Raw genomic sequence first — 12,349 nt, 5'->3', positions numbered from 1 at the left:
AGCGGGTCGCCAGTGCCTTCTCCACATACACACTACTACATATGAAACAGGTAGTAAGGATCTACTATATAGCACAGGAAACTCTACTCAATACAATGACCCACATGAGAAAAGAATGTAAAAAAGAGTGGATATATATAACTGATTCACTTTGCCGTTTACCCGAAATTAACATTATAAATCAACTACACTCCAATAAAAAACTTTTAAAAAGTTGGGGAGGACGTAGGCGGAGAGAATTTATTGAAGCGATGGCAATGTTCTTTATTACCTAATTACACATTTGTGAAAATTCACAAAACTGTATAGTAAAAAAGAGTACATATACTATATATAAATTATATCTTAAAAAATGCACTGTCCAGTTTGATTTTAAAGAAAATGAATTTTGGATAAACTGAGTATGTGAATAAGGATTTTCAAGAGAACCTGTTTTGTGTTGTCAGATAATTACTTATAGTTGCAAAATATTTACTGTACTATTCTCTTAAACAGACTGCTCCTTTCAGGGCATTTTACATTTGGATAAAGGCTAGCTGTTTTCTGGGCTTCCCTGATGCCAGATAGTAAATAATCCACCTGCAATGCAACAGATGTGAGTTCAATCCCTGGGTTGGGAAGATCTCCTGGAGGAGGGAAATGGCTACCCACTCCAGGATTCTGGCCTGGAGAATCCCACTGACAGAGGAGCTTGGCAGGCTACAGTCCATGGGGTCACATGACTGAGCGACGTTCACTTTACTATCTATTTTCTGGTAAGAGGTTAGAAGGCCAAGAATGATACGTGGGGTGCATCCCAATTAAACATGAATCATAAATGACACATCTTTGAAATTATTCTATTAAGTCCATGGGAAAATAAAAACAACTTTAACATCCTAGAGAGAAAAACATATAAGTGTAATTTTTTCGCTAGGATGTCACTATAGAGAAAAAGATATAATGATGATTGTATTTTACTACCATAAATGTTATTTAAGAATGATAAATCTAACCCTAAACTTGACATCTTAAATACTCCTTATCACTCAAGGAGTATTTGTGGCTATTAAACAGTGTCATAAATATTATGCAGGCTGTAATTATGTATTGGTATATAAAATGTAGGAAGCTTTCCTTGGTCAAAAGACACACATCAAATACATCTCAATACATCTCTGCCACCTTTAACAAGCCAGCTTTCTGGATTCCCAGGCTGCCTTTGCCTCTTGTTACTATGAGGGCTAAACTGCTCTCGGTAGCTTCAGTCTGTTTATAGAAACCCCAATACACGCTTTTAATCCAAACCTTCCACATCACTGTCTATTCTATGCCATTCTGCCGGTCAAGCCCCAGAAACAAAAATTAGGTGTTTAGTTTTAAGTTTTGTGAATCAATAGCTATAAAAATTATGTACCATCTTTCTTTGGACATGCTACTGTTACATTAGCAAACTAAAGGAAGGAAGTCACGTTGGCAAAAAATAGGAAGGAAGCACACTGAAAGCCTGAATTATGGAATGGTCTATCCAATAATTCATTCTATTCATATCTGGTGTCTTAGAAAATACATCATCTCTAAGACCTGATACTCTCCCCTTCTGCTGTTAACTCTCAACTATTGAGAACTGAATACATATAGTAACTTTCTTTTTTTCCCTAAAAAGTCTTTAAAATTAGACTTCAGTCCACTAAATCAGAAACAACACGACAATGGGAATCTGGTTCATATTAATACAATTTACAGTCTCAAAGCACTTAATTATATCAGATCTCATCAAGCACTGAAAAGCTGCTTTCTTAATGAAGGCACACTAGTGTAGGTCATTCTCCTTCTCATGTCTTCTTTGATCTGTATTTAACTCGGGACAAGTTCTTTCTGGTTCAGTAATGATGCGCTACAAGTAACTATTACCTGATGAAGTGCTCCTGCTGGTAAGACAATGGCATCACCGAGGAACTGAACCAGAGTGCAGGTTTTGACTCCATATTCCTCAAGCAGTCTTTGACGAAGCTTTTTGTTCACATACCAACTCTGGTCACGTATTGGATCATGTTCTGGTAGAACTTCAAGGCCTTGTTCTTTTGAAATCTAAAATATGGATTACAATGAAAATATATACCCCAATTTAAATAAAGGAAATGGTGAATCCTGTTCAGCTACATTTCAATTTTCTTTACAATAAGTCTTTTATTCTCAGAATCTTCTGGAATGATGATTAAGCTTAAGTTAAAGAAAATCATGTTCTACAATTGGAAAAGCAAAAGGATATGAAACTGATGCAGACTGATGTAATGTTAAAAAAGTAAATTGTACTCCTTTCTCATCTCCTTTCACTATGAAGTTTTCTCTTTTTTAAAAATAGTAATAATGATCATTTTTTCCCAGTTTTTTTGGCTACACCACAAAGTTTGCAGGGATCTTAGTTCTCTGACCAGGGGAACTGGACTCATGCCCCTGCTGTGGAAGCACAGAGCCCTAACCACTGAACTGGCAGGGAATTCGGTGATAATGAGGTTTCATCCATTTGGTTCCTTCCAGTAATTTTAAGGTATAGCACAAAGATGGGGGAAAGGTTAGTTTAGTAGCTTTCTTCCAAAAGCCAAACCATTTGTATATATGAATTTCACAGATATTTTTTGATGCTCTTCTTTTTTTAAGGTAGGTACAAAGATAAATACCTTATATTGCTAACCTTCTAACCCTTGGGAAATGAATTTCAAGGAACCTTTTGACTAACAAGTGAAATCTTCTGCTTTAAAAAGCATTCTTTATAATAAATTAAGACTGGTAGGTGGTTCTGGGATAAGATCGTAGTTACAGGGCCATAGCTCCTTCACTTTTATACGGAAAGTTCATTCAGAAAGAAGAATACGAAAACCAGCAATTATGGTCCCTTAAAAGAAATCCTTATCATTACAAAATTCAGAAAATATTGAGAAAATGGTTTGAACTAATTTCAGATCAACATGTCACTTTTTAACAAGTAAATTAATTTTACAATTACTCAAAATGTCAACCTATTCAACCAGATACGACTCCTTAGGTCAACAGCCAAAAATATCAACAACATTAAAAAAAAATCTGCTTTCTTTACATACTTCTATGACATATTAAATTTTATATTCTATAATTCCAGTCACTACTTTTCACCAAGGGTAACACATGACTCATTAACAGGTTCTTTACGGGGATAAACAATACTAGTAACTGAGAAGAAACTGCCATTCAAATTCCTCAAGAGAAAGGAGCTTTTGATTTTCAAATGAAAAATTCCATCCTCCTAAGTAAAACTTATTTAATCATCTTAAAATTATTTAATCATCTTACACTGCTGAATGCCAATGAGTTTACATTAAAAATTAAGTCTTCCTTCAAGGTGAAGAGATAAAACTATGTATGGAACCTAAAATTATACCTTCTGAAGAAATTCCCGTATCTTGTCAACATCTTTCCCAGCATAAATATGCCACAGAGCACCGGGTATTTCACTTGAGTCCTTCAATCGTTTTCTTAAAATGTCATCCAAATCTTCTTCCTCAAATTTCTTGAGTATTCCTAAAACGCAGAATATTTTCATACTGGTCAATAAAGACTACCAGAAAGTCAAGTGGCCTAAAATTGACCTCTCAGAGAAGCACAGTGCCTGACTAGACTGGACTCTTAAAGAGGAGATAAACCCAGTTATACATGAACACTGTGATAACCACAAGAGCAGAGAACACTGACCTGGGGACGATAACGTTCCCCAGTTCATTTCTTTCTGTAAACCAAGGAACAGGAGATAAAAAATCAAGGACCTTTACTCAAACTTGACCACCTTTTTTCTTCTTGTCCCAAACTATGGTTGTAACAATTTTATACTCACAGCATTTCATAATTTACAAAGGACTTTCCTGACCACTATTAGGCAAGGATCATAATCTCTATTTTACAGCTGAGCAAAAGGTTCAGTGGAGAAAGGATTTGTTCATTACCATGACTAATGAATGGCAGAGCAAAATGTCTCATTTATTATTACTGATTAATCTATAATCAAACGCTAATAATTGAGGTATCATACCATTCTAATATGTTGACAGATTAAAAACTGTACACACATATATATATATAAATGTATAAACAAATGTTAACTGAAGTTATCTATGAGTGAAGTACAGCAATGTCATCATTTTCAAACTGCTGATTTCACTACAATGAACATTTTAAAGAAATGTTTTAACAGAAAAGGGAATCTATTGCTTAACACAAAGAATATATCAAATGTTTACTAGTGATATTGAAATCTTTTTTAAAGTTAGTTGTGAAGATTTTTTGAAGTCAAACATTAGATGTTTACAATATACAAAATACTATCCTAGAATGCTGGGGATTAGTTAAGACTTCCTGGAATAAGAGAGGCTATTAATAAGTGTAGGTAAACAAGACCATCACAAGGGCAATGATACGAGTTAAAAGCATGCACAAAGACTAGTTCAGTCCTCAAGTCTTTTCTTAGTTTTTATTTTTGGCCTCACTGTATAGCAGACACGTGGGACCTTAGTTCCCCGACTAGAAAGTGAACCAACGTCCCCTGAATTCGAAGCATGAAGTCTTAACCACTGGACCACCAGGGAAGGCCCCTGTCAAATGTTATCTTTAAACGAAAAAGATAAAGAAAATTGTTACTGCTCTGTGAATTTTTAAAAGCTACTACAAAGAATACATCACATTTCCTACTTTATGATAGTGAAATCACAAGGACAAAGAGGACTGTTGGAGCAGAGAAGGTTTACACTTTAATAAAGACCTTGATCTGATCTGTTTTGAGGAATTTGAATGAATACAGGAATTTGCTAGGGAGACACAGAAGTTGGGGAGCCATCATAGGTGGAGGAGAAAGCATGTGCTTAAGTAGGTACCAAACATTTCTTTTTATGGTGACCAACTATAAAAACTGGCAAATTAAAAAAGTCCAAAAATTAAAGTGCTAATGAACTTTTCTCAAAAGATCAAATATTATGGTATGAAAAAGAGGGATGGGAAATAAATTAGGAAGATGAAAAAGTTCTAGCATTTAAGGACATGAAAGAAAAGCAGAGGAGAAAAGCAGATTGTATAACCAACAACCACCTCTGTATTGTAGACCAAGTGCTACAGGGGATAATTTGAACGAAGTACAATAAGTTGCAAATGATTTACCTTAGTACCTGCAAGGGACTGGTCCCAGGACCCTCCACCCCCACCCACGGCAGATACCAAATTCCACAGATGTTCAAATTGGTTAAGTATTTTTACCCTCCCTCACCCTGTATACTTTTAGACCATGTATAATACCTAATATAGTATAAATGCTATGTAAATAACTATAAATATGGAGAAGGCGATGGCACCCCACTCCAGTACTCTTGCCTGGAAAATCCCATGGGCGGAGGAGCCTGGAAGGCTGCAGTCCATGGGGTCGCTAGGAGTCGGACACGACTGAGCGACTTCACTTTCACTTTTCACTTTCATGCATTGGAGAAGGAAATGGCAACCCACTCCAGTGTTCTTGCCTGGAGAATCCCAGGGACGGGGGAGCCTGGTGGGCTGCTGTCTATGGGGTCACACAGAGTCAGACACGACAGCAAATAATTATAAATACAATATGAAAAACATGCAAACAGTTGCTGGACACAGCAAATTCCTTTTTCATTTTTTGGGTGGCAGAATTAGAAACTTTTGGAGTACAGCATGTTTTTATTTTTTTGTTGGGGTACAATGTTGTATTAGCCAAATTCAAGTTTTGCTTTTTGGAACTTACTAGAATTTTCTCTTTCCTCAATTATTGTCCATCCCTGGTTGGTTGAATCCACACGTGTGGAACCCGCAGATTCAAAGGGGTAACTAACTCTATGGCACTACAGGCTTTGAAAAGGTAAGTAAGCTGGCACCAAGGACACACGTTTCTGTGCTAGAGCTCAGACTATAACTCACGTGTGCTTGACTTTCAAGTCCTTGGGAGTGGGGGAGGTAAGAGTTTTTACTGATTCTAACAGTTAAATTAGCTGAGCAACTATGAGTTTCTATAGTTTTGGAGGAATTTAGCTTGTGTATTATGTGTGTGTACTCAGTTGCTAAGTTGTGTCCCACGCTTTTTGACCCCATGGACTGTAGCTCATCAGGCTCCTCTGTCCATGTGATTCTCCAGGCAAGAATACTGGGGTGGGTTGCCATTTCCTTCTCCAGGGGATCTTCCTGACTCAGGGATTGAACCCGAGTCTTCTGCACTGGCAAGCAGATGCTTTCCACTGAGCCACCTTGTGTATCACAGAGGCTGTTAAATATGCATGATCAGAGTGAAGACTAAAAACTTCCAGGTCCTGAGCACCTAGCCACTAAGCTGCAGATACATTCTGGGTTCCAGAAAAAACTGTTGAACTAAGTCGTGGCTGGAAATCATGTATAGACTTTCCCAGGAAGTGCACATAAACCAGAATGGGAATAAAGTCTATAACTCTAGAAAAGTCTGTGATTCCATTATATGAAGAATGAAAGGTGTAGTGTTACTGAAGCCACAGTCAGTATTTGAAGAAGAGGCAGTGATTAACAGTGTCATTTATTACAGATGGTTTAAATAATAAAAGGACCAGGAAAAAACCACTGTACTGAACTATGGCTGTCCGTGAGAGCCATAGCAACAGTAATCTTAGCGGGGCAGCGGGCAGGGGCCAACCCGCACTGAGCTGAAACAGGAAAGGGAGGTGACAGACACAGTGGAGAATGCCTCATGAGGGCAGGAGTAACAGGAGAGTGGCCAGAAGACAAGATTTGAAGAAGGCTTTGTGAGAAAGGTGGAAAAGTCTAAAGTTTGCTCCTACTCTCAGAAAAGAAGCCAGTGTAAAAAGAAAAGTTTAAGGACCAATGTCTATAATGAAGGGAATGACAGATGGGTAGATGGAACAAGGTTTCAGAAAGACACCCAGAGGGCAGGATCTAAAATCTATACACTGGATAGAAAATTTATTTCTACTTAGGAGAAAGGCCCCTTCTCTTTGGTATCAGAAGGGAAAAAAAGCATGCTTGAGATATGAACGTGTCTTCATCATCTTCAGAACAAAAACCTAGTTTCTCTTCTTTACTAAATGTTTTTAAGTGAGCTTACCATTTTATTTTCATACACTCAATAATAATATGAAAGGAGTAAATAAAAAATATTCACTTTTAAGACTTCCCTGGTGGTCCAGTGGTTGAGAGTCCACCTGTCAGTGGAGGGGCCGCAGGTTTGACCCCTGCTCCAGGAAGACTCCACACGTTACAGGGCAGCTAAGCCCATGCAGCACAACTACTGAGCCTGAGCCCTAGTGCGCTCCACAAGAGATGCCATCATAACGAGAAGCGTGTGCACCACACCACAGACGCGCCTGACAGTCACAAAGCCCAGCACAGCCAAAAATAAATCTAATTCTTTTTTTGGTGGTGGTGGTACAGTTGTTGAGTCATATCCGACTCTTATGACTGTAGCCTGACAGTCTCCTCTGCCCAAGGGATTTCCCAGGCAAGAGTACTGGAGTAGGTTGCCGTTTCCTTCTCCAAGGGATCTTCCTGATCTAGGGATCAAACCCACGTCTCCTGCATTGCAGGTAGATTCTTTACCAACTGAGCCACCAGGGAAGTCCTAAAAGTAAATTTAACTCACTTTTAAAATTGAAAATCCTTTGTGTAAAAAAAAAAAAAAAAGCCAGGTAAAATAATCATACCTCAAAATGAGTATTAAATATCCCTAAATACACTGCAATTTTGGGGGGAATCTTTGATGTTAACTCAGAGGCTGACATTCTGGATAGTATTACTGGATGTGTGGTTCGGTTCAGTTCAGTTCAGTCGCTCAGTTGTGTCCGACTCCTTGCGACTCCATGAATCGCAGCACGCCAGGCCTCCCTGTCCATCACCATCTCCCGGAGTTCACTCAAACTCATGTCCATCGAGTCAGTGACGCCATCCAGCCATCTCATCCTCTGTCGTCCCGTTCTCCTCCTGCCCCCAATCCCTCCCAGCATCAGAGTCTTTTCCAATGAGTCAACTCTTCGCATGAGGTGGCCAAAGTACTGGAGTTTCAGCTTTAGCCTCATTGTGGTTATTCAACTGTTTTTCCAAAACACCACTATTCTTAAAGTTTCTTTACCTGCTTTTGAGAGAATGCCATTTCCTTTTGCTATGCCAACATAGACTAGAATATTTACAACATCAGAAACTTCAACATGTAGATTTGTTGTTCCTATATCATGATCTTTAGCAGCAGCTACACCTGTGTATAAAATAAAATTTTATTTAACATAATACTTTATATACCCTACATGTTCCTTCCAAAATCAACTCTATGAGGAAAGTCTGTTAGTTATAATTTGAGCTTTAGTCTCCTTATTCTAACACCTGCCCACAAAATATCAAATATCCATGAAATACACCATAAAAGTTAATAGAAAATCTAACTATATTTTTACGCTATTGGCTATTAATACCTAATATACCACTGGTCTGCTTCAAAAAATATTTCAAAGAATTATTAATGGAACAGATTTAGTAGAATCTAAAAATGATTAGACAATTTATCTTGTTGGTCAGAAGTTATTTAGAATTCCACATACTCCAAGCTGATAGAAATGCAAATATATACTTACCATAAGCGCTGCACAACCTGGGCCCTAGATCAGGGCGCACAAAAAATCCCGGTAAGTGAGAGGCCAGGTTGAACTTTCCTTCTGGATTACAATATTCTGGCAACGGCAGGCTTTTTAAAAGATCTTCATATCTGAATAACAACATTGACTTTTTTTTAAATAAAGATTTACATTCTTAAGTATTTTCAAATATATAATGTTCAAGTTGTTACACTTTCCATAAGGCCTCTAACAGTTAAAAAACTTTGCTTGGCTTCATTCAAACTTTAAATGAATGCATAATATACAATAAGCAAAGAATAGAAGTGATTCTGACTAAAACTGCAATTCTGCTTCCCTAAACACAGCAAACTGAGAGCACCAGGAGAAGGGAGGTACCAGCAGGGCCTCCTGTTCTTTGACAGAGCCTTCTCTTCTTTACTGACCCAGCAAAGACATTCACATTCCCCTGCCGAGACCACGGAGATTCAGTTTTGTAATTTTTTTTCTTACTTCCTTTAAATTGAGGAAGATACTACTTAAAGCTCACATTTGTAGTTTATTATCTCACTCCTTGGATAATCTCAGATCAACCTCAAAAGTCAAGAGTCAAAATAGCCAAGTATAAAAAAATATACCTTGCTGGCATCATAGTCTTGAAGTCTTCTCCTGAAGGGCAGTCTTTCAATTTTAAAACAACTGTTTCTCCACTTTTTGTTTTTTGCCGTTCTATAAGAATGCAATTGATTATTAAAAAGATAATTTTTACCTTTTTATTCTTATTAATGTTTGAAGAGGAAAGAAAAAACGTAAACTGAATGAGCACCTCTATTGTCATACAGTAGTTACTTCAAAGACTGCTTTTATTTATGTATTCATATAGTATAAAGATGTTTATTCCTTATGTAGATATTTGCAACATTAAAAAATTCTTTAAAAAAAACCTGTTTACAACTGTTACTAAGGTTAAAATTATAATCTTATTACATTTTTATTTTTAATTTTTCAAAATGTTTTACACAAAGTATTTAATCCAAGTTTCAAAAGTTTTTGGGAGTGGTTGCCAAAAAAATTCCCCAGGAATATTAATATACTGAATATGGCAGTAAGAAACAGAATGACGTTTTTTGGCGGGGGCGGTCACTGCATCCCGATTTGTGTAATCTTAGTTCACCCACCAGGGATGGAACCTGGACCATCGCAGTGAAAGCCTGAGAACTAACCACTGGCTCACCAGGCTATTTCTAAATGACTTCTTTATCAACAAAGGAAATGAGGGACAGAGACAGGAATAGGACCCAGTCTTTTGATTCCAAGTACTTGTTTCTTTTGACCAGAAAACAAAGTAATACAAATGTTTCAAAGATTTAAACAATGTTAAGTCATATTTCCAATTTATCATTTTGGGAAGACAGGTTTAAGAAAATAGTAAAACAAACAACAAAAAAAACCAACATACTTGAAACTTCCTCAAAACCATCCCAGAATTCCTTAACATTGGCATTTGAAATAATGCTGTCTTTGCAGTTGAGGAGATCAGCTTGGTGGTCTCCAAAATCAAGACTAATTGAGTCCGCCTTCCACAAGCTAATGTTCATTTTCTTATGCACGCCAGAAACCACTGCAGGCTTATAAACGATAGATAATTAAAAATTAAAAGATATACATGGACACTTCAAAAATTTGATTTTATACACAACATACAGAAAATAGTTAATGTGTTGAATTTATGGACTAATTAATGACAAATTGTGAGAATTAAAGCAGCTTTTAAAAATAGTTTCTGACCTGGAAAGATGTTCACAATATATTTTCAAAGAGAAAAAGTGATAAGAGAATGCCATGTACTAGCAGAGTACACTGTCATTTTTGAAAACAATAATTATAATATGTAGTATTTTTCAGGATAGAGTCTGAAAAGCTACATTAAAATTTCCATTTTTAAGCAATTTAATGTTTTCATGTTTTCTTTACGATTCATTTCTATAGACAAAACATACCTTGTACATATGTAATAAGATTTCTAAATATATAGTCTTTTGGATTAAAACAAATTATATCCATTTTGATTTTATATCACTTAGAATACACACACATTCTTTACCTCTACAAAGATAATGACAAGTAAAAATATTAACCACCAAGCACAACAACAATAAATTTAAAATCTATGATTGATTCCCTCAAAGTCAATTGGTTCTTTGAAATCACATGAATTCCAATTTCCTCCAGACTCTCTAACCCAGAAACCAACAATTGAAGATTTGAGGTTTTAAAACTCCAATGCCGATGTCAAAAAAAGACCTCTAAGGCAATCTGATGCATTATTCTTGGGTGTTTTTTTTTTTTTTTTTTAATCCTTTATAATAAATGAAGTAAAAAGAAAACAGAAAGTTGTGACTTAAAGAGTCTCTTGTGACAGATATTTTTACATACTCTTAAAACACATAAAATAAGTCTGTGGAGCCATAAGTGCAGAATAACCTCAAGCTAAGGTTGTTATCACAAAAGATATGTCAAAAACATAAAACAAACACTACACTAAGAATAAGAAGGTAACAACTTGGGTAACTGCAACATTAAAATTCCTTTCAATGGGCTAATATATCCAACTATTAAAACAGGTCAACTATTAGATAATTAACTATGGCTGATCATTCACATATTAATTTCCAGACCATACTATGTCTATTCAGTAATACTTCTATCCAGCCTTGTAACATTGCTTATTACAGTAACCAGCAGCTTGGGAAAAGTAAAATTTAAAAAATATATTAGAATATTCTCAAGCAGAATTCTTAGGCTACTATCATCATCATCTTCCTGAAATACTGAAAGCCTTTGTAATTTGACCCCTTGCCTCTAGTCTTATTCCAATTCAACTTCTAATCTGCTTTGCTGTGTTAATCAATGTTGATCTGTACTACACATGAAATATAGCCAATATTTTATAACAATCACAAATGGAGTATAACCTTTAAAAAAATGTGAATCACTGTATCGTACACCTATGACATATAACATTGTACATCAACTATGTTCCAATTTTTAAAAAGTCAACCTGATTACTTTGATTCTTCAATTAAAACTGTCATCTATAGGATAAAGTTCAACTCTTTAGCATGATATAATTATAACTAAACACCTCATTTCCCCATCATTACCCCACAAAACTCTTACATCAGGTAATCAAAGCTACTGAACAGTTCCTCTAACACCTGATCCTTTTTATTTCCAACCTCCCATCCATCTAGAAAATTCCTGAGACAACATCAATTTAGACTACCAGCCCTTTTGAATTAGTACTCTAGCTTAGCCATTCACTCTTTTAAGTTTCCATAGTACCTGAAACAAAATTCTTAGCACATTTAACATATTTTTACAAGTATTTATTTATGAGGCTGTTTAAGCCTACACAAACTTAAGTTGTCTAAATTGCAACCTAGCAATGGCATCAGGGATTCAAGGCAGAGCCAACCAAAAAAATATGTATTAAATACTGTGTATATATTTTTTCTGGGGTGAGGGACCAAGCTATCATCAGATTTTGCAAAGGACTAGTGACCTAAAAAGATTAAGAATCACTGTACTAAAATGGTTCTTACTCATTTTTACATAACTTATTCATTTTTATACTCTTATTGGCCAGCACAAAGACTAGATTTTACTAGGTGCTCAGTAACTATCTACTGAATGAAAACAATGAAGTAAAATAGCAATCATGTTTTCCAGAATGCAAGGAAAAAACTGAA

The 12,349-nt window shown here is 36.1% G+C and overlaps 1 protein-coding gene across 49 annotated transcripts in view; it reads right to left on the bottom strand.

Moving 5' to 3' along the window:
* The window catches only part of JMJD1C (jumonji domain containing 1C), a 316,832-nt gene that overhangs the window by 10,099 nt on the left and 294,384 nt on the right, over window positions 1–12,349 (bottom strand). For all 49 annotated transcript variants that reach the window (XM_086382227.1, XM_086382248.1, XM_086382258.1 and 46 more), the window contains 6 exons: window positions 10,057–10,225; window positions 9,236–9,326; window positions 8,619–8,749; window positions 8,123–8,245; window positions 3,398–3,537; window positions 1,894–2,070 (listed from right to left, as the gene is read on the bottom strand). In XM_086382227.1, the coding sequence (XP_086238353.1) occupies window positions 1,894–2,070; window positions 3,398–3,537; window positions 8,123–8,245; window positions 8,619–8,749; window positions 9,236–9,326; window positions 10,057–10,225 (831 nt within the window). The remainder of the gene's footprint in view (window positions 1–1,893; window positions 2,071–3,397; window positions 3,538–8,122; window positions 8,246–8,618; window positions 8,750–9,235; window positions 9,327–10,056; window positions 10,226–12,349) is intronic.

This window comes from Bos grunniens, chromosome 28 (assembly GCF_055505025.1).
Source record: "Bos grunniens cultivar Pamir isolate PY7600 chromosome 28, Bosgru_T2T1.0, whole genome shotgun sequence".
Lineage (NCBI taxonomy): Eukaryota > Metazoa > Chordata > Mammalia > Artiodactyla > Bovidae > Bos > Bos grunniens.
The sequence above is the reverse complement of the archived record's forward strand: the minus strand, read 5'-3'. Positions and strand labels throughout refer to the sequence as shown.